At 37.7% G+C, this 23,497-nt stretch overlaps 1 protein-coding gene across 1 annotated transcript; it reads left to right on the top strand.

Moving 5' to 3' along the window:
* Window positions 1–409: 409 nt before the first annotated feature.
* On the top strand, window positions 410–17,761 carry LOC129808834 (uncharacterized). The gene is made up of 6 exons (XM_055858745.1): window positions 410–453; window positions 535–1,077; window positions 1,267–1,517; window positions 10,631–10,791; window positions 11,192–11,598; window positions 16,105–17,761. Exons 1-6 carry the CDS (start codon window positions 410–412, stop codon window positions 17,759–17,761), a joined length of 3,063 nt encoding a protein of 1,020 aa, XP_055714720.1.
* The last annotated feature ends 5,736 nt before the right edge of the window (window positions 17,762–23,497 follow it).

Genomic DNA, 23,497 nt, shown 5'->3' with positions numbered 1-23,497 from the left:
GAATTAATGGTAAACATCACAGCAGGAAAAATCAGTTGGGAAGGTTTGTATGGGAAAAATATTTACAATTTTCTAATTTTTTTTAAAATTTTTCTTTCTGCAAAGACTCTTTCAGTGACGTGTTTGGCGCTTTTACTAACAATTTTTCTTTGTCTTCTCAACGGCAATTCTCTTATCATTTCCTCTCTTTTTAACCAGTTCAAATCTCTCTTCCCCAAGTTGCTTCGACTCTGCAATTCATCGATTATCATCATTATCATTTCCCCTCCGTGATTGCATGCTAATTATATTGGCATATATCGTACTGATGTAAACATCACCCTTTTTATTGACGGTGTTTTCACGGTTTTTCTGAATGTGAAGTGTTTCAAGTATTTCCCTTTTTCCGCGATGTGGGTGCATATCAATGATGGACACATTCTCGAATCGAAATTTATGTCCAGTGGATGCTGTGTGATTGCAGAGAGCGGTTACTCCATCGTTTTTAATTGGGGGTCTGCAATCCCTTCTGTGCTGATTCATCCTATTTTTTAGGTGCTGTGATGTGGCTCCCATATACACCTTCTCACAACCCCCACATGGAATGCAGTATACCACATTGGAACGAAGTTCAAGGGGAACAGGATCCTTAACCCCTGGAACACGAATAACGAAGGAGGTAGATCGCCGGTTTGAAGAGATCTCTCATACAACAAATCTATCTAAAGAGATGTTAATCCGAGTCACGAGGTTCTGTCTCACCACGGGGTACTTCGTGTTCCAGGGGGAGGTTTATTCCCAACTCGATGGAGTGGCCATGGGATCACCGATCAGCCCCATCATTGCTGACATTGTCATGCAGAGAGCTATTGAGAAAACTCTTGAAAACAGCACACTGAGAATCATGTTCACCAAGAAATATGTGGACGACCTTCTGCTTGCGGTGCACAGGGATGATGTGGGCGAAGTCCTCCAACAATTCAATTCCTTTCATCCGAAGATCCAATACACAATGGAAATTGAGCAAAATGGATCCATTCCTTATTTGGATATGATGGTGTGCCGCCGACCTGGTGAAACGACCCTGAAGACCACTTGGTATTCAAAAACGTGTGCATCACATCGGATGTTGAATTATAATAGTGGCCACCCTAAATATATGATACTCAATGTTGCCCGAAATTTCATGAACAGAGTACATACATTGACTTCAGAAGAAAATAATGATAACTCAAGGAGGATACGATCTTACCTACGACTCAACCATTTTCCGGAACGGATAATTAGGCTCCTCATGAATCGCAACATCGCAACACATCCATCGAGTAGGAGAGAGAGGGAATCACCCACAGTTTTTCACTCGGTCACATACATTCCTGGAGTGTCTGAGAGGATAAGGAGAATAGTTGGAGAAACCCTGGGACATGGTGTGGCATTCCGGACTATGGGGAAGAATCGAAGATTCTTCACAATGGTTAAGGATTCTGTTCCCCTTGAACTTCGTTCCAATGTGGTATACTGCATTCCATGTGGGGGTTGTGAGAAGGTGTATATAGGAACCACATCACAGCACCTAAAAAATAGGATGAATCAGCACAGAAGGGATTGCAGACCCCCAATTAAAAACGATGGAGTAACCGCTCTCTGCAATCACACAGCATCCACTGGACATAAATTTCGATTCGAGAATGTGTCCATCATTGATATGCACCCACATCGCGGAAAAAGGGAAATACTTGAAACACTTCACATTCAGAAAAACCGTGAAAACACCGTCAATAAAAAGGGTGATGTTTACATCAGTACGATATATGCCAATATAATTAGCATGCAATCACGGAGGGGAAATGATAATGATGATAATCGATGAATTGCAGAGTCGAAGCAACTTGGGGAAGAGAGATTTGAACTAGTTAAAAAGAGGGGAAATGATAAGAGAATTGCCGTTTAGAAGACAAAGAAAAATTGTTAGTAAAAGCGCCAAACACGTCACAGAAAGAGTCTTTGCAGAAAGAAAAATTTTAAAAAAATTAGAAAATTGTAAATATTTATCCCATACAAACCTTCCCAACTGATTTTTCCTGCTGTGATGTTTACCCTTAATTCCCACAAAGTGAACGAATCCTCAAGAAATCACAAAAACATAGTCTTAGTCGAGTGAGTGAATTTGAAATTGTCCAAATAACGACCTTGTATATAATATAAATGTTAATGTAATAAAATATCCTTTATAGCCACTGAAGAAGGTCCATATCCGGACCGGAAGCTCTGGGCAAGATTAAAAAGGTGTTTTTAGTCTTGAGGTGAAGAAATTCTCACTGGTGATCACCGGAATTTTTATAATCAATAATATGCTCCATTTGAATTCTTGAATCCATTCGCAAACCCTAAATGCACTCATCCGCAGTGAAAGAATATGTGGGATTTTTTTCTGTTGACTCTTGTTGTACAAAAATATCCTTTCGAGGGGAAATGCATGTCTTGATTCCTACCGATCCCTTCTTTTTGTGGCTTAATATTGATTAGTATAGAACTGGTGAAGACCACTTTACGTTAGGACCGCATTTTGAATATTACCTATGATCAAAGAACTTCAAAACCTCAGTGATCTCGTGCCATAAAAAATACATTTTTTGTTATTTCAATAAATGAAGTCTTGTTTGCTACTTTTCATTTTTCTTTCTTTTATTCCTCATTATTATATTGTTTTTTTTTTTTGAAAGATGTGTTGTCTTTTTATTCTTTTCAAAAAGATTGGGTACTCAGACTTTTGGATACACTTATGAAGCAGTATTATGAGCCCAAGATGAATATCCTCAACTTTCAGGTGATCAAAGACCATTCTGTTACTATTCATTTATTGAAAAGAATTTACTCACTAAATAATTTTTACATTCGTTTGTCTTTTTTTGTGTTGGGGCTTATGTCGTTGAATGGTTGAAATGGCCTTTTCCAAGTTATTCCTCATGAGCCTTCAAGATGAAATCCTCTCCGGTATTGGATAAAGAAAGAACACCAACCTGATATTTAGTAGGTTAGTCAATACTGACAATGGCGCGCCTTTTTCTCTATTGATGTGTCCTTAGTTCGGAGCAAAATGATTGATAGAAGTCCACGAACTGTTCCTAGAGCACAATCTACAGTGCCGGATTTAGGTGGGTTCCCTGAGGCCAAGGAACTGGGCCTCCACATTTAAAAAGCTTACTATGGTCACAATGGTCTCAAAATAAAAATTACTACGAAAAAAATTGCAAATTAAATTGCTATAAGCTAATAAGAGCATTTAATGTCCGACAATATAAAAAAAGTTTGAAGCGGTTTGCACTTTGGAAAATTTTTTGTTTTTTTGTGCTGAGGCCACCACTCAAAATTATTTATTTTATTTATTAAGCATTTTTCTACTACTTTGCGTTTAATTTTTTGGTGCTGAGGCCCCACTAAAAATCATTATTGTATTTTTCTACTACTTTGCGTTTTCTGTCTTCCTACGGAGTCCTCACCACAGAGTCATTTATTTATTTAAATTAAAAATATTCCCTTTGCAATATTTTGTTTCCTTTTTCATATTGAAGCCTCCACAAATGTATCTGCGCACATGATGAATTCGTTAACATTCAAATATTAGGCGCGAAATAATTTAGACGAGTTTAAGAATGAATAATCAATCAACAATTAACAAGAAAAAACTCATTTCAGCCACATTAAATTCCCTCCCAACAATTAGCGGATAATTGTTAACCAGTTGATGAACTCTAAAACAAGATCAAGATCATTGTCCATCAAACTTCTATTCTTTTGTCATCTGACAGTGTATAAATCAAGCAATTAATTTGCTCCATTTTTTAATATCCAGATTTCTCTGAAGAAATTGAATTATTTTTTGTGGAAAGTGAGAAATTCAGAGATTCAGTAAAGTGATTCCTGCCGCTTGTCTTCCTATCACATCTTTGTTCCTGTGAACCAGTGAATTTTGTGTCGCGTTTTGTACTTTGTGCGAGGGTTTCAGTGATTTTTTTTCTGTTAGAGATATTGAATTTGAAGCACAAATGTCTTCAGATAGGCATGTAAGGCCCAGAAGTTTCGAGAGTGGGGCCCAGAAAAGAAAAAGGAAGGAAGACAATGCAAAGGAACTGGAGAAAGTTCTGTCTAAAACAAAAAAGATAAGTCATTTTTTCAGTTCGGTGACAGAGAATCAGCTTTTTTTCATACAGTAGCTTGCAAAAATATCGCATTACAATGGGACTCCAATAGCGCCGAGTAATTCATATCAGATTCATAGATACTATTTACCATTTTTTAAAATGTATAAAATGTATTACGTAAGTTTGTTTTCCTTTTATTTAAAAAAAAAAATTTTAATTCAAATTTCTTTTTTTATTCCAGTTAAAAAAAAAATCTGCAAACCAACACATGTGTCAAACGTTCCTTAAAGTATAATATTTGTCAATAAAAGACATTTTTAATTACAAAATAAAAAAGTAATTATTTATTATTCCTAAAACGCGGGTTTCAAAAATGTTGATATTTTAACTGTTCATAAGTATTGTTAACGCTCTTAGCGTTTGAAATTAAAAACATAGAAATCGCTGGCACTGAATATCGAACGATATATCGCTATATCGATTTTCTGCATTTCCCCTGTCAACTGATCACAGGATATCCCTATTTCGTTCCTGCTTTTTATTATTATAGAATATTTTATTGAGCTACTTTTTGTACATTTACAAAATAATTACATTGTAAGTGTTCCAAATCATTGATTTGCTTCAACTTTAATACATTGTTAAGAATATTTGAATTGTATTAAAAGATAAAAGATTAAGAAAAAATAAATTAGGCACAAGGTAATATGGTGCTTACAGATTTAATGCGAGACAGATATGTATTTTATACAAATGATACTGTTTAAAGTGCTAATTGACTTACAATCGAGTGGTGGGAGGTTTTGCATTGCAGAAGAAAGTTATTTTTAATCTTAGAAATTTGGTTTTGCAAAAGAGGAGTTTTGGCAATCTCATGAAGTTTGATTGTAGAGAAGTCCCATGATTTCTTGTAAATAATTTTTAAGAATTTATTTTGAATAATTTGAAGCTTCTTTTTGTGCGTTCTAGCACAGACTTCCCAGATGGGACAACCGTACAGAAGAATACTGCGTACAATAGCAATATATAATAACTTTTTATTGGGAGTGGAGAGTTTCGATTTTCTATTGATTAAAGGGTAAAGTATTTTGAGTGCCTTTAATGACTTATTTATAGTATAGTTAATATGATCTTTGAACGTTAGCTTAGGATCCAAAATCATACCAAGATATTTAATTTCTTTAGTCCATTTTATTTCCATGGATTTAATCCGAATGGGCGAATTTGGAAGACGTTTTTTAGCTCTTCTGGTCGTAAAGAAAATTGCTTGAGATTTATCCATGTTAATTTTAATTAGCCAATCAGAACAATAATCAATGTACTGAGCACAAGCATTTGATAATTTGTTGATGATTACATCTGGATTTGTATTAGAGTAGTAAAAAGCTGTGTCATCAGCATATAATGCTATTTTTACAGGAGGATTTATTTTTAAATCTGAAGTAAAAATATTATAAAGTAGAGGAGATAAGACACTTCCTTGAGGGACACCATAATCTAAAGAGTACAAAGAGGACTTCCCAGAATTAATTTGTACAAATGCTTTACGGTTGTAAAGATACGATTCAATAACACTATGCAACACGGTTTTTGTCTCAGAGGTCCCACATGGTACGTTTGATAGAGTCGAGTCTCCTGATCAAGAATATGGTTTTGGTTTTTCTCCTATACGTCACAATTTTTTTTTAATAATAGTTTAATATTTTTTCTGCTTTACCTTACATTATCCGTTCTATCTCAGATACTGGTGGACGGAACTTAAAAAATGTGGGTCCGTTGGAAAGGTCATTAGTTGTGCTTCAACTTTGCTAATAACAAAAAACTTTGTAAAACCACTCCTTCATGGTGTAAAATTAGAGTTTCTCTAAAAATTACCAAAACAGTGGTCTTAAAATGAGGTTTTAAAAATTTGTATAAAATAAACTAAACAAAATATTAAAAATCCATTGACACCAGACGATAGGCACCACTTAGGACTACAATTTTGCTCTGAGAAATTTGCTGAAATTAGGGATTTTATATTTTTGGAAAATGACAAAAACCAACAAATGAGGCATTTAGAGTGATCGGAGCGCGATGTCTTAGATGAGCAAAATTGTAGTCCTAAGTAGTGCCTATCGTCTGGTGTCAATGGATTTTTAATATTTTGTTTAGTTTATTTTATACAAATTTTTAAAACCTCATTTTAAGACCACTGTTTTGGTAATTTTTAGAGAAACTCTAATTTTACACCATGAAGGAGTGGTTTTACAAAGTTTTTTGTTATCAGCAAAGTTGAAGCACAACTAATGACCTTTCCAACGGATCCACATTTTTTAAGTTCCGTCCACCAGTATCTGAGATAGAACGGATAATGTAAGGTAAAGCAGAAAAATATTAAACTATTATTAAAAAAAAATTGTGACGTATAGGAGAAAAACCAAAACCATATTCTTGATCAGGAGACTCGACTCTATCAAACGTACCATGTGGGACCTCTGAGACAGAAAAAAGTTGTCAATTTGTTGCATAGTGTAATTTTTATAAAATTTATAGGAAATTTGAAAAGGTTCATTTTATATAGAAGGCCATCATGCCATACGGAGTCAAAGGCTTTTTCCAAATCAAATGCAATAAGTCCAGTTGAAGTCTTGGAGTTTAATTTAGATTTAATTTCTTTAGTGATTCTAAGCAGTTGGTGATTGGTGGAGTGTCCAGGTCGGAAACCGAACTGTTCGTTTAACAAAATATTGTTGTTGTTTACAAAATTATTAATGTTTCTGTAGATCACTTTTTCGAAAATTTTTCCAAATACTGGTAATAAGCTTATGGGCCTATAATTTGATGCTAAAGAACTATCTTTACCGGGTTTGGGAATGGGGATAACTTGAGCTATCTTCCAGGGGTCTGGAAAGTAGTTGATCCTCAGACAATTTATGAAGATGTTGTTGAGATATATTATTGCTTTTTTAGGAAGATTTTTGACTAATTTGTTATTAATTTTATCCATGCCTGGAGCTTTTTTATTTTTTAAGTCTTTAATTATTGTAGATATTAACCGGGGTGTAGGAAGATGTTCGGCCTTAACAGGGGAATTTATAATTTTTTGTAATTTTAAAGTTTGTGCGACTTTTTCAGTAATCGTCGTTTTTTAGGTAAATTATTTTTATGAAATTTGGAAAAATTATCAGCAATTTCTTGAGATTTAAGTTCATCTGTTATGATAACTTGATTACCCTTCCGAAGGGGTGGAATACCTTGAGCTCTATTCTTCAGCAACTTGGCAGTTTTCCATAAATTGGGACGATTGAAATTTAGTGATCTAACATGTGATTGCCAATTATCATTTTCATGAAGGTTAATTTGTTCTTTTATTATTTTTTCAAGATTCCTAAGTTCGACTTTGAGCTCCGCCACCCTAGAGCGTTGCCATTGACGTCGAATTTTATTTTTATGAGAAATGAGATCTTTTAAATAGTCTGGAATATCCGAATTCTTTTTGGATTTTAGTGTCCTTAAAGGAATAGCCGATTTAGCAGCTGATAAAATGATAGATTGGAAATCTAAAATCTGATGATCAATTAGAGTTTTGTCTTTGATTTCTTTGTTTGATAAAGAAATATTTTCGTTGATCAATTGTTTATACATCTTCCAGTCGGCCGATGCATAATCCTGAATTAGGGCTGGGTATTTTCTCATTTGAAAAGTAGTATTGATTTTGAAGTTTACGGGGAGATGGTCGGATGACAACGCCTGAATAGTTCTGACTTGATCAAGGGCAAAGTTTGAATTCGTGAGAATTATATCTAAAGTAGCTGGTGTGGAGTTAGATTGAGAAGGGTAAAAAGTTGGAGAGTTAGGAGAAATAATTCGATAGTCATGTTTACACATATCCTTAAATAAAATTGTCCCATATTTGTTTGCCCTGATACAATTCCAATGCCTATGACGTGCATTAAAGTCACCACAGGCAATAACATTGGGTTTGTTAAATAATAGTCTAAGATCAGATGTAAAATCATTTGTGCATTGGTTTGGACTAAAATACGTAGCGACTAGTGTAAAAGGATTTTTTGGGTGACTTATTTCTATGGCAATTGTCTCTATTATTTTTGTATTTAGATGGGGTAGTAATTTGTGAGGAATATTATCGCGAATTGCAATTGCAACGCCACCACCTCTCTTGTCTTTCCGATCATTTCTATAAACTCGATAGCCAGCCAAATAGCACTTTGAATCACTTTTGAGCCATGATTCTGAAATTAAAAATACATCAATTGAATTGCTATTAAGAAAAAAGTTAGTTTCAGTTAATTTTTGATTTATACTACGTGCGTTCCAAAATGCAATATTAAGCAATTGGGGTTGAATCATCATGGGTAGATGTATTTAGAGGTGATCTCAAACATCAAGCCGATTTGGTCCTCCTTGGATTTGCAGGATTTCATCCTCGTAAAAACTTCTTTTAAGATAATAGAAATCTCCACGGGGGAGAAAAGTTGAGAGTTTGAAGGCCCCCCACGAACCACATTAGCGTAAGATTGTCTTCGGCTCCGCTGGGGATTTGGAGGTGGAGGCTGCTCCTCAGTCCGAGTAGGGGGAGGGTTTGATCGCTTGTTGTTTCTTGCCGATAGCCGTTGTCTGAGTTCAATGAAATCCTGTCTTTTAGGACAGGTTGGAGAATCAGCGAAATGATTACCTCTGCAATTTCGGCAACATCTAATGAGCTCGTTGCAGGCGGAAGTTTCATGACTTCCTGAGCATTTTCCGCAGCACACGGGAAGAAAACAATTTCGGGATCCATGTCCGTAGAGATTGCACTTTCGACAGAGAATAGGTCCTCTGTTTTTCCTGATAAATGGTTTCCATTGGACCACTGTGTAGTTAATTACTTTGATTTTGCGTAGATCAGCAAGTTTCATCGTATTTCTAGGAAACGAAATGATGAACAGAGTTTCTCCTTCATATCTCCGTTCCCTCGGGTTCAATATTTGGATTTTTTCAGGATTTACACCGGAGGCTTTCAAATCATCTTCAACAATTGAAATTTTTGATGCATCATCATCGTCTGTTGAGAAGTTAAGACCCCTCAAAAGAAATTTTATCGAAATATTGGATTTCACATCGTGAGTGTAAAACTTCACATCAGCATTTTTGAACTCACGGACGAGTGTCGCATAATCGGTCATTTTCTTTAGCATTAATTTCGCACCAATAGACATATTTTTCAGAGTAATGTCTGTGATATTATGACGATTCACAATTTCAGTTGCAATTACAGTGTTATTGCCCTCACGAATAACTGTTATTGGTGGTGGTTTTTGGTTAATTTCATCACCACTCATTTGAGGATTATCGTCATTTTTTTCATGATCCAAGACATCGAACGTGTTCCTCGTGGGGATATTTGGAACAACTTTAAGTTTTGAGGTGGACATAGATGTCGCAGATGAAGATGACAGAGATGAAATTGTAGTGTTTGAGATCGTGGCAGTTGTAGGCGTTGAGAAAGTCGTCTTCAGGGTGGCTGGCGGGGTCCTTGGGGTTTTGTTTGACTTTCCAAATAAAGGCATTTTGGAAGGTTGCGCAGGAGAGTCGTCTGAATCGTCAGAACGACCTCTCTTCGCCGGCGTATTTAAATCAGCAATTATTGAACACTATGCACAGAGCACTTGGTAAAACACGTCTGCAATGGGCAGAAGCCGCGCGCGTTTTCTTTTTCTCTCGAGTAAAAAGAAGGTGTGAAGAAGTCAGTGCGCGCAAATTAAATAAAAACGTGTCTCCAATCTTAAATTTATTTAAAGTAAAGGCAATAAATAACACAGTTAAGGACAGTAAATAACGTAGTGGTGATTTTGGATCAGAAAACAGACTTTTATTTTGGTAAAGACTGGGTGAAAGTGGAAAGTGGAATCCACGAGGCTCTGCAGAGTAATCCGGGAATTGGAAGAAATTTCTGCTGAAAGCATGAAGTCAGAAGAGCATGTGATGGTGGAAAATCTGTATCTCACTACAACAAAAAGAACTGCAGAGGGTAGATATGAGGTTCAATTGCCTTTGAAGGAAAACCACCAGGAGTTGGGAAATAGTCGAATCAAGGCTTTGCAATTGCTTAGAGCAGTGGAGAGAAGACTGTTAGCGCAACCCAAGTTGTATGAGGAATATGGTCAGATTTTTCAAGAATATTTAAAATTGGGGTTTATTGAAGAAGTTCCCTCAGAATTGTGTTGTTCGAATGCAGGCAACCTCAACTGAGGTACGCATAGTCTTCAACTTTAGCTAAAAAAAAACCTCGGGTTTAAGTTTAAATGATGTTTTGCTTGTTGGACCCGTGGTGCAGCCAGACCTTGTGACCATTCTCTGGAGGTTCCGACGTTATGCAATTGCTTTGTCATGCGACATTGTAAAAATGTATTTGCAAACCCAAGTTGAGCCCTCGCAGCGTGACTTACAGAGATTTTTATGGAGGGAAAAACCAGATAAGTCGGTGAAAGACTACAGATTCCGCTCTGTTTGTTTTGGAAATGCAGCCTCACCGTACCTGGCTACCCGCTGCTTGAACCAATTGGCGCAGGATGAAGGTGAGCACTTTCCTGTGGCCGCAAAAGCAGTGCTCAATCACTTTTACATCGACGATTGTCTGATGTCGGCAGCGTCTACTCAGGAAATTGTTGAGACCCAGCGGCAGCTTGTTACTATGTTCCAGAAAGCAAAGCTTGAGCTCTCAAAATGGAAATCAAACTCCGCAGAAGTTTTGATTGACCTGAATTCCGAGTTAGATAGTTGTGAAAATATTCATTTGTCGGGAGAAGAAGTAAAAACCTTGGGACTATCCTGGAATCCCTCGTTCGATTCTTTTTGCTTTCATGTATCACCAGATCTCTCTAAGCAAGTTGTGACTAAGCGTACAATAATGTCAGTTTTAGCCAGAATTTTTTATCCTCTAGGCCTAATAGGGCCAGTAGTAGTGCATGCTGAAATTATGCTTCAGAGAGTATGGAGGAGCAAGGTGGACTGGGATGTGGAAATTGAAGGATCGATGTTGAGTGATTGGAAAAAAAATTGTTAATGATCTTCCACAAGTTCAACAGATCCAGATTCCCAGATGGGCTGCAACAATTCAGTTTGGCACCAAGGAAGAACTTCACGCGTTCTGTGACGCAAGCAAAATGGCATATAGAGCAGCCATTTACCTGATAGTCGAAGATGAGGATGGAAAACGATCTTCCCGTCTCCTGACAGCAAAAAGTAAAGTGGCATCCATTGACGAGATTACTATTCCCAAGTTGGAGCTGTGTGCTGCAACACTCGGAACCATTTTGATGACTCGTGTGCGAACTGCGTTTGGCATTCAGCCCGAGCAATGTTTCTATTGGAGTGATGCCATGGCTGTGTTAGGACAAATTCACTCCAAGAGCACTCGACACGAAGTATTTGTGCGTCACCGAGTCAAGACAATCAAGGACAATACAATTGTGTCGCAATGGAGATATCGTCGGTTGCCTCAGCAACTGTGCTAACTGCATTTTGACAACTTTTCAGGAGACCATTTTTTTACTTTAATCACATTTTAATAAAAATCAAACCCCGAATGAGTTATTTTATATTACAAATATCGAAAGAACAACAAGTAATCTGTCTATTAATGCAAAGAAATTGGAAAAAAGTAGATTTTGCACACTAAAAATTAAGCATTTCCTAAAAGAATACACAATATGCAATTGTGCTAACTAACATCGTTGTTCAAAAGTCTATCTGCAATGTATGGAATTTTTGCAGATAGCACAATTGTTTATCACAGTCAAAGCCTAACAAGGAAAGAATTTTCTTTTTCTTTATTCTATTGACTCCGTGTAGAGCAACATTTTATTGTCATTTAAAATTTACTCTAAAATTTATCTTCCGCGTGTGTTTTCTTTTTATCAACACTGTTTTGCTCTCATGGATCTTTGCAAAGTCTACAAACGGTTCCTCATAAAAGTGTTACGTTAATCTGAAAGTGAAATATTTATTTATTTTATTTATTTATTTAAACCAAACTGCCTTTGAAACTTTGCGTCTCTTTTAGAGGCATAATAACAGAGGCTTATGCGTCCACCGCCGTCTTAGCGTTGGTGCCCAACCTACTCCGGAGTCAAACGGTGGAAATGCTCCTTCTCAGGTTGTATAAGCCAGGGAGGGGACAGTACAATATAAATAAAAAAACGAAAAAAAATATGACTAAAGAAAAGAAAAGAAAGGCTGTCAAGGCATTACAAAAGCTTGGATCAATTGCTGTTTTCTCTCTCTGGGTAGTGAATTCCAGAGAGATACTCCCAAAACGAAAAGTGAGTTATGGAGAATGCGGCTCGATGATCTAGGGGAATAATGATTTGGGAAATAAACGATCTCTGATATAAGAAGGGATACTTCCACAAAGCTTAAGGATCACATGAGAATAAGCATGGAAAAAGGAAATTGGCACCAGATATGTGACAGGAATTTATAAAATTGTTCTGGCCATATTGAAAAAAAGGGACAGATAATCCTAACCGGCTTATGTAGGTGAGATTCTTAACGTGAGCTAACTCGGAGTGCATGCAAATTCGATTTAGAGCTGAAGTTGGGAGACGCCATTCAGTTATCTTGAATCAAATTCGTGAAATTATACAAATTTTGTATTTAAACCAAAATATCAAGGATTTGGATGAACTGGCACAAAAGTGATATATGGGTGAAATGTAGACCAGAATGTTTTCTATAATTTTCCCATAGAACATGATCTCATCGATTACTCAGAAGCCAAGATTAGCGAGGTTTTTTGTTTCTTAACTCGTTTTTTCATCCAGAGTTCCCCAAGTAGTCATTTGTTGAACTTCAACTATATCAAAAAATTGTTGTATTCTGTGGGATTTTCCATTTAAAACCCTATTTTAAGTGTCTTGGTGGAGTAGAGGCAGTCAAATTGGCATCTGAGTGATTTCAAAGCGTTATTATGGGAAAAATCAATTTTTTCACACTTAAACGGCAAAATCGGAGTGATAGCGTAGTCTGAGTGGAAAATGATGTATGGACGAAATGTAGAGACAAATGTGCTCTACAATTATGTCGAAGTAATCATCAAAATCGGTTCAGCGACAGTCGAGATAATTGAGGTTATGTGATATTGAAATTGGTTTTTCGACTGTGGCGCCCCTGGTGTTGGTCCCACAAAGTTCAAATATTCTAGAAAGTTGTAGCATTTGGTGAGATCTTTCGTTTAAGCCCTCATTCATCAAAATCGGTCACATAGAACCGGAGATATGATTTTTTGAATTTTGTGAACTTTGACCCCTCATATCTCCGGTTCTATTGAAACCACAGCGCGCATACGCACCATTTTGGAAACGTCCTAGACTGGACTACAACATACTAAAATTTCATTAACTTGCACAATGCCGTTTTTGAGAAAAGTGACTTTGAATTTCGATGAATTTTGACGCTATCACAGCGCCACCTGTGGTGACTTTTTGAACTTCCATCTGAAAGTGCTTATCGAGACGAAACCAAAAAGGTAAAATTTAGGTCGATATGTTAATTAGAACCGGAGATAGAGGCCGGTCAATGTTCGAACTTTGACCCCTTATAGCTCGGGTCAGGGGTTTTAGATCGACTTAAGGTTTTTTTTGTTTGATAGGTATAATCAACGGCTACAACATACTAAAATTTCAGCCCGATGCACAATGGAATTTTTGAGTTATTTAACTTTTAAGATTTAAAAATTTTCTTTTAAAAAAAAGCGCCCCTAGCGGTGGTTTTATGAACTTGCGATGTTAGAAGGGGAAGTGGCATTTCACGAGAGCTTTCCAAAAAGCCCTCACTTTTTAAATTCTGGCAATTAGAACCTGAGTTATGGCCATTTTAAGAAATTTTTTTTGGACCCTTATAGCTCGGGTCTGGGGGGTCAGGGGACCTTAAGTTTGGTATTGATGGAGAGCTCTAAGTCCCAGCTATAACATACTAAAATTTGAGCCCGCTCGATGCCATAGGGGCGGAGCTATTGAGAAAACAAAAAAAGGGGGGTCTTCAAAATGGCGGAAGGAGGGGTGGGGGGTGGGGGGTCAATGCACCAAGTTGCAATTTTCACCCGATATATAACCTTTGCCGAAAACCGCAAGTCGATATCTTTTTTAGTTTAGGAGCTATTAAGCTCCAAAGAGCGGCCGGCCGGCCGGCCGGGAACGTAAATTAGCCACATATATATTCGTGATCAGGAAGTGCTGAAACACATTTTGGCCAAATTTGAGGTCGATCGGACGACATGAAATTTTGTTAGGATTATAGTAGGTGAGATTGTTAAGAATCTCACCTAATATGGCAATTAAAAGTTCAACTAAATGATTATATTAAAAGAATACTTGATTATGAGATATCAATTTTATTTCTGACTTTTCATTTTGTTTAGATTTTTATCCATTTTCAATTTCTGCACAAAGTCTCATCATCTTTTTTCTTTTGAAAATTCATAAACACAGAAAAATGGAAAATTCTTAAACAGAAACACCCAGGAATTAAATTTCAAATCCCATTCAATGAATGCCAATGCCCTAATTCTAAATCCTTGATCATTTAGTTTTAGTTGCAATTTGCAAATCTGTAGACATTTTTCATTTTTCAGCTAATGCTGAACATAAGTTCCCGGTCTCTCAGTCAGAGCTAGGGATTCTAGCCCATTTCATTCGCTCAGAGCTTCTAAACTTAAACGTCTCACGAATTCACGTCCAATTTAAGTTCCCAGGATATATTCTTAAATTTAGAGTCAAAATTTTTCTGTGTGTATGAAAATTTTATTTTCCTTCTCCGTTAGATGTTATTATATTACATTTCAGCTTTCTTGTACTTTATGCGTCGATTTTGGACCCATGATTCGGGACGAGATCTCTTTTTTACACGCTATGTCAAGATTTTCTAAAATAAAAATACTGAAAAAGATCAGAAACAACAGAATGTGATTAGAAATTAAAAAAACTCCTGTCTTATTGAAAATTTAATAATAAAAAATCATAGTCATATTCTTACTTTCGGTTAATAAAGCATCTGCTGTGAAAATTTCTGGTCCAGGGTGACTATTCAGAGAATCTTGTGATCTATCGCTTGAAATATGTGGCTCGTTTTTGACTTCAGGCTGGTCAGATGAACCCTGTTCACTCGTGAACATCTCTTGCGAATTATCGACTACATGAATGAGAGTATGAGGAGATGAATCCGGTTCATCCTGATTATTATTATTATTAATTGTATCGGGATATGTTTATTACAATTCAGCCAGGTTATCGCATACCCCGTGTTGGACGAATCTGCCGATCAGATCGCCCAAGAACGCCTTCCCCGCAATGTAGATACTTCTTCCATTCCTTCTTGCATTCTCTTGGACGTAGATCAGCTGCTTTATGATTTTTCTTCCTGCATAACATTTTTCCTGTTTTTTCTCACAAAATCCTAATTTAGTAAGTAAATTAATAAGCATTTTTACAAAAAAACAAATGAAACGAAAACTTACAATTCCGAAATCACTAATTTGCTTTCACCTGCACAACAATCGCGAAAAACTCAATCACAAATCGCAAACGTTTACCTTGTTTTAATGGAGAGTCGTGATGGATAGAAATGACAAACTGCAAATAGAACAGTTGCTGACAAAAAAAAATGCAACTTTTTTCAGTGTATTTTTATGCTAACTGCAGAAAAATTGGTAGATAGCGCAGTTGCAGAGAAATTTTTGTGACTATAGTACAGTTAGAACATTTTCACGGAAAAATATCTCTGTATAGAGAAAATTCCAAACTTTTTAAATAGCGTAGTTTAATAGAGAAAATTCAGTAATATCAGAATATGCAAAAACCTGAAAATCGCAAAAATGCAGTTAGCACAGTTGCTGAGGCAACCGACGATATGTACCAACTCACGTAAACCCAGCAGATATCTTGTCAAGAGGAACAACTCCGTTGAAGCTTGCAGAATCTGATGTCTGGTGGAGTGGCCCCAGCTGGTTGATTGAGGATGAATCTTCATGGCCCGAGCCTTATCTCTATCCCGGTCAGACCGAAGAAGTTATTGCTATGACTGTAGCTGCGGACCCTCCTCAACCCAAGAACGTGGAAAGCGAACACAAATCGTTTGAAAACATTATAGCTTCAGCATCAGATTGGAATCACGCCAAAAAACTGACTGTATGTGCAATTCGTGAGAACTGGCAAGAGTCAGTCGACGAGATTCGAAAGGATTTTCCTGAGTTTTCTCTGACTGAGCTGAGAGAAGCGGAAAATTGGCTAATCAGGGAGGATCAGCAGATGCATTTGGGCGAGGCAATAAAGGCTCTAAAAGCGTCAAGATTACATACAAAGAGGGACTTTCAATTTCTGCAAAGGTTGAGACCTTTCATCCATGCCACTGGTGTTATGAGAGTAGGAGGTCGACTTCAGGAATCTGAAGAGGACTTGGAATCAATCCATCCGCGAATTATACCTAAAAGTCGATTAGCTGAGCTCATTGCAAGACATGAACATGTGACACAGTTGCACGCCGGCCCACAATTGCTTCTCTCGTCCCTGCGTCGTAAGTTCTGGCCACTAGGAGGAAGATATTTGGCAAGAAAAGTAGTACATTATTGCGATGTATGCTATCGTATGAAGCCTAAACTGGAAACTCAAGTCATGGGAAACTTGCCAAAAGTTCGAGTTACGCTCATCCGACCATTCAGATCAGTCGGAATGGATTTTGCAGGGCCACATACAATTAGAGTGGACTTAGCCAGCAGAACGAAGACTCAGAAGGCCTATGTGTGCGTTTTTGTATGCATGGCAATTAAAGCTGTTCATCTTGAGGCAGTCAGTTCCCTGTCAACGGAGGCATTTATTGCCTGTTTCCGCAGATTTATTAGTCGTCGCAATCTTCCTGCAGAAATATATTCTGATAATGGACGCAATTTTGTTGGAGCAGACAGGGAACTGTGTAGACTTTTTGAACAAGAAGAAAATCAAAGGAAATTGATTGCTGCTACAAGTGATCTCAACATTCAGTGGAGATTTCAATCACCATCAGCACCTCATCATGGAGGCTTGTACGAAGCAGCAGTCAAATCGACGAAATATCACCTAAAAAGAGTTGCAGGAGATGTTGTTTTCAATTTTGAGGAATTCAATACACTCCTGTCACAAGTGGAAGCCACGCTTAACAGCCGCCCTCTCACGCAGTTGTCAGATGATCCCACGGATCCACAACCTCTGACTCCCGGACATTTCTTAACCATGGCACCACTCAATCAGCTTCCTGATCCAGATGTCACTCATCTGAAGATCAATACTCTAAGTAGATGGCAGCTCTGCCAAAAGGTCTATCAGGATTTTGTTAAGAGGTGGAAGAGAGAGTACTTACACACTCTCCAGCAGCAATTGAAGTGGACAGAGACCAAGAAAAACTTTAAGGAAGGAGACATTGTGCAGCTATCCGAGGAAAGTCTAGGGGATCTAAAGTGGACAATGGGACGAGTTGTCGATGTGTATAGAGTAAATGATGGATGTGTGCGAACAGTGAAGGTGTCGACAAATCGAGGAGAATTTCTGAGACCCATCACTAAGCTGGCGAAGTATCCTACAGAAGAAATTTGGGGATCATCGACCCCAATCATTACTGGGGAGTGTTAACGCTCTTAGCGTTTGAAATTAAAAACATCGAAATCGCTGGTACTGGATATCGAACGATATATCGCTATATCGATTTTTTGCATTTCCCCTGTCAGCTGATCACAGGATATCCCTATCTCGTTCCTACTTTTTACTGTTCTCGAAGAAAAAGTGTGCGAAGAAAGTTCATGCGTGAAAAAAGGTCTCTAATCTTAAATAAAATTGAAAGTAAAGTGGATAAAGTTTGTAAAAACAAAGTAGTGACATTAGTGTTGGTTCGGTGAAAGAGACAGTTTTTTACTTGTCACAAAGACTTGGTGAAAGTTCATTCATTCATTCATTTTCAACCGCTTATCCCTATTGGGGTCGCGGGCCCATGACATCCAATCTAGCAGCCCACGCCTGTCGGTCCTCCGCCACTTCAGGAAGATGTTCGGGTTCGATTCCTAGGCGTTCCAAGGCAAGATTCTGAATTTGATTCAGCCACCTTGTCCTAGGTCTGCCTCGAGGTCGAGGTCTCCTCACAATGGCTTGCATAGCTTTTCTGGGGAATCTTTCTTCATTCATGCGTTGAACATGTCCATACCATCGAAGTTGTGATCTCTCAACCCGAAGAAGCAGCTCCTCGATTCTTAGTTCCTCACGAACGGCCACATTCCTCACTCGATCTCTACGAGTGATTCCCTTTACCGCTCGAAGGTACCTCATCTCGGCAGCTTGTACTCGCGATCTTACCCTTTCGGTCATTACCCAAATCTCATGACCATAGGTGAGAATAGGAATGAACACAGCTTTGAAAACCGATAATTTAGCCGATCGACTAAGCTCGACCTTCCTCAACACGCTTCTGCCAAGCTCCCTCATTACTGCAGAAGCCTGACCGATTCGCGACGAGAGTTCTGCCTCCATCCTACCATCACTCGTGAATAACACCCCGAGATACTTGAACTTCTCCACCTGTGTCAATGAGTCTCCACTAACATGTAGAGTGCATTTCACAGATTGTCGGGAAATCACCATTACTTCCGACTTACCCACGTTCACCTTCATACCTGTTTCGGCACAAACAGATGGTGAAAGATTGAGTGGAATTCCACGAGGTTCTGCAGCCCAATCCAGAAAGCTGGTGGGAAACAGGTTGAGGCCACCGGGAAGGAAAATTTTGATCCTTCTCCCCAGGATATTAAACAAGCCTCCTTGTTATCCACAGGTAACCAAAGAGATCACAGTCCAAGAAAGCTCTGCCACAAATTCACACGATCAAATCTCTTTATTTAAAGGTAATTCCTGGAGAGGACAGAGAAAGCAGAAAGAGGGTAACAAATTCCTAATTATCTTCCTTTTTCTCAAGGTAAGTACCAAACACACAGCGAACATCGATTTCAGTGAGGGTGTGACAATTGATCCATGAGATTTTCGAGGAAACATCAGCTACAGCTGATAACTACAATTATGGCTTACAAGTAAGCCTACAAGTAAAAGCCAACTAAGTTTCTTAAAAACGCGTGGTTATCACTGCCACCAATTTTAACGAGTGACAAAGTTCTAGACATGCAGGAGAAGAAAAAAGTGATGCTATCAGGAAAATGACAGGAGTCTTAAAATTAATGAAAAAAATTACAGTGTTTACAACTACCCCGGTTTACTACTACCCCAGATCCCCGTATTGTATATCGTCCCCCAACATCAGCTCTAAATCGAATTCTTATGCATTCCGAGTTAGCTCGCGTTAAAAATTTCACCTACATAAGCCGGTTAGGATTATATGTTACTTCTTGACATTTCTCATCTCTCAAAGCTGAACATTTTTTTTAAACTAACGAGAGTTATGTGAGATTAAATTACACTTTTAATAAAATTGATCAAAGTCTTAAGTGGTAGCATACTTCCTTTTTATTTTACACGATCATAATGTATGTGAACATTCAGGAAGAAGCACATAAGTATGATTTTCATTCATCCAGTATACGAATTTTTTAACATAACCCCCCAATTGACATTTTGAATCCAAACGTCGCCGTCGCGTCGTTCGAATATCAGAGATTCAGATTTGAGAGACTCTACTGTAGTATTATTCTTAATAATATATTGCTTTTTAGGTTTCGTCGAATGTGCAGGAGTAAGAGGAGGAGATAAACAGAGCCACAGTAGCCCCCGGATGGGACTGGCTTAAATTAATTAAAAAATTTAAAAAGAATACTCCTGGCTCTGGCACTAGCCACTGCACTTCCTCATGTAGTATACAAGGGGAATATTCTATTTACCGCCATATTAACGAGAAAATGGATGATCTGCTGGAATGGTGGAAATTAAAAGGCAACTCCTTTCCTCGCCTACAGAAATTAGTTAGAGAGGTGTTGTGTGTGCCGATGACAAGTGATCCTACAGAACAAAACTACTGTAGAAGTTTTACATTCCGTATTTTACATGTTCGTATTGCTCATTTCGTATTGCGCAAACTTCATATTCTACTACATTTAGTATTCTACCATTTCGTATTTCACATTTCGTCTTTCATACATTTTGTACAAAAATTGAACATTTCGTCCGCTATACATTTTACACAACCATATCAAACAATAAAATCATAGAATTGCAGTCTTATGGAGTTAAGGGCGCTATGCGCCTCGGGTCTGACTTTAAAGTCGAACTTCAAGCTCTAATTTTATCAGTATTGACTGTTTGGGGCTAAGGGAAATGTTCTGTGTTTTTGGAAGTTATCAGTATCGCCTGTTGGGACAAAGCTATGCTTTGGGAAGTCATTCTATGCTTTGGGAATTCTATCTTTCATTTCTAGTCATTTTATGCTTTGGGAAGTCATTTGTATGGCTTGTTGAGCCAAAGGAAAATTTTCTATTTTGGAAAGATATCAGTAGCACCTGTTGAGACAAAGGGAAATTTTATTTGCTTTGGAAAGTTATCAGTAGCGCCTGTTCAATTTTTGTACAAAATTTATGAAAGACGAAATGTGAAATACGACATGATAAAATGCGTAATGTACTATAATACGAAGTTTCCGCAATACGAAATATGCAGTATAAACATGTAAAATACGAAGTTTCCATATCACCAAAGAAACCCACGTGACTCGGGTGATATGTCTCAGGGCTCCACGAAACACCCAGGAGTATTTAAAAGAAGAAAATTCTTGTTCCTTCTCCCCATAGAGGTTCAAATTCTGTCATTTTTCATAGGTAGAAGATATCTTTTAAATAATCATTTATCAGATAGATTTTATGATGAGTTTTTCCTGTTTGCAATTGAAGTGGGATAAAATTGGAAATAAAAGATACAAATGAGAAACTATGAATGAAAAGGAACACGGATTTTGACCTAGATCCTTCTCCTCCTCTATTACTGCTTTATTACTTTATTGTCATAGCAATAAAGGAGGAGAAGGGTCTATGTCAAAATCCGTGTTTCTTTTCATTCAAATTAATCTACTGACCGAGCATCTAATATCAACTTGGTACTCTCTTAGTTCAAATCGAGGCAGTACTACATAGCCGTAAGCTGACTCCAGTAACCGAAAACGTGGAAGACTTGAACGTGCTGACGCCTGGATCATTTCTCATTGGAAGACCGCATTGCCAGATTCCGGATCCTGATCTTAGCACTGAAAAGTATGGATGTTTCAAGAGATGGCAATTGTTCCAGAAGACTTCTCAAGATTTGAAAAGATGCTGGAAGATGGAATATTTACACAACCTGCAGCAGAGAGCTAAGTGGTGCCAAGAGTTACGCGGATTTGAAGGTCTGAGATTTAGTTCTAGTAAAGAATGACCAAAGTCCCTCTACGATTTGGCCAATGGGAAGGGTAATTCAGACAATTCCTGGGATCGATCAAAGGGTTCGCGTTGTTCAGATAAAAACCTCGTCGAGAATTATTAAGCGACCCATTTCTCAATTAGTAAAACTTCCTTTTAAAGAAAATCCCACAAAAATAAATTCATTTTTCACTCCTTTTTTCAAATTCAAAACATTAAGATCTTACATTTCAAAGATCATTCTAACTCAATTGAATTTAAAATTTGTAGCACAAATGAATTGAACCATTATAAACCTTTATCATTATTTCCATTTGCTACTAAATTTTTTTATTGGAGACGCATATGTGAAGCTTCACTTCACTAATACGCTGGGGAGCATAACGTATGGCCAGTGAAATCTGCACAAAGTTCAAACACAATTTTCTAATATTTGTACATAGTTTTATTATAACTTTTTTACATGTTTTGAATGGTATATGTATGAACTTATTTCAAGAAAAAATCCGGTCCGATCCGATGAGCTTTTCGGCACATTCGGGGAACTTCCGCCATTGATGTCGAAAATGTGGATGTTGGCATCTTCTTCAACTCTCTTTTTATTTTTCCCTTCAGCGTGACTTCGATTTTGGGTCGAAAGTTTCGGGCATACACCTTTCATTTAATATTAGCCCAAAATGATTTAATAGGCCTCAATTGGGGGACGTTAGGGGGAGCTTTCTTCCTTCTTGACAACAGGTATGCCAAGTTCCTCCAATGCGTTCATTGTCATCCTTGAGTAATGGCTGGGTGCTATGTCTGGCCAGAATATCACATTGTCCCTTCGATGATACTTATTGATGAAAGCTTCCAGCTTAGGCAAGCAATCTCTGATATAGACGTCAGAATTTTGTGTTAGACTCTTTGTGAGGAACACGGGCTCAGACATTCCAGCAGCACTGATTGCAAGCCACAAAAGGACCTTTTTCGGGTGCTTAGTATGCTCAACGTACTTATCTTTCTTGTCTACATTGTGGTCACGTACATAATAATACTGCCCCTGCCACTTATTACCATCCACGGTGAAATATAACTCATCGTCCATGACACAAACAATATCGTTTTGAGCCTGAAAAACATTTTGGATCAAATGAGACAAACGAATTTTCTGAGTCTTTTCTTGAGTTTCTGAGGCCGCTAGTTTCGGTTTTCTGGTTCTCCTCTTGATTCCCATAGACTCCAGATACTTCTTCACCGTTGTTTTGCTACATTCAAGTTTTTTACCAAGTTCACGGTACGACTTTGCAACTTTATTGGATGTTAACTTGCAAGTCGAGCCCGCATCATCGATTCACTCAGGATGCTAAAATTTCCAGATCCCTTAGCTCGTGTAGTGATTTTTCGCTTCCCATAGTTCGACAGGATGCTATAAATACTCCTTCGCGATATTCCCATAGTCACAAAATGTTTTACGACTTCAGATTTATTCAATGTGGGATGACTGTCCTGAAAATTACAAACTAATTTTCGTCTATACTCTTCAGTATTATTTGTGGGAGCCATGTTTCCTAACTAAATCTAACAAAACTTTTATGTCATGTTAAGAACACATCTGGCAACACTGTAAAGTGGTATAAAAGTGACTGGTATAGATTTTAATTTTTTTAAGCCTTCAAACTTTTGTGCAGATTTCACTGGCCATACGTTATTCGCGCGCGCTCATACAATATTGCGCAAAAGGCGCTAATTGAAATTTTGAAACTTAACCTAATTTCGGCGAAAGCTGCGAACTCAACGACACTGCCTATCAGGCAACACAGTAGGGGAAGTAGAGCCATTACTCTTTGTGTCAAGTGAGAAAGATTGTACTTGTGCAGCAAGTGGTCTTGAAGAATTAATAAAAATCTTGTAAATAAGTTGAACAGTGTATTTTATTTGGCTGTACCATCATCACAGGAGGGCCATCGTTGATTCTTTCAAGCAGGATTAACCCCCTCATGTCTAATTGCAG

Source organism: Phlebotomus papatasi, unplaced genomic scaffold, assembly GCF_024763615.1.
Source record: "Phlebotomus papatasi isolate M1 unplaced genomic scaffold, Ppap_2.1 HiC_scaffold_102, whole genome shotgun sequence".
NCBI classification, from domain to species: Eukaryota; Metazoa; Arthropoda; class Insecta; order Diptera; family Psychodidae; genus Phlebotomus; species Phlebotomus papatasi.
The sequence above is the reverse complement of the archived record's forward strand: the minus strand, read 5'-3'. Positions and strand labels throughout refer to the sequence as shown.

What these genes read in the sequence shown, in the direction of transcription:
- LOC129808834 (XM_055858745.1), top strand. Translation starts at nt 410, where the DNA reads ATGGACACATTCTCGAATCGAAATTTATGTCCAGTGGATGCTGT. An exon ending in CTGCATTCCATGTGGGGGTT is followed by an intron (nt 1,518 to 10,630) that starts GTGAGAAGGTGT and finishes TTGGAAATGCAG; the next exon opens with CCTCACCGTACCTGGCTACC. An exon ending in TCGCAATGGAGATATCGTCG is followed by an intron (nt 11,599 to 16,104) that starts GTTGCCTCAGCA and finishes GAGTGGCCCCAG; the next exon opens with CTGGTTGATTGAGGATGAAT.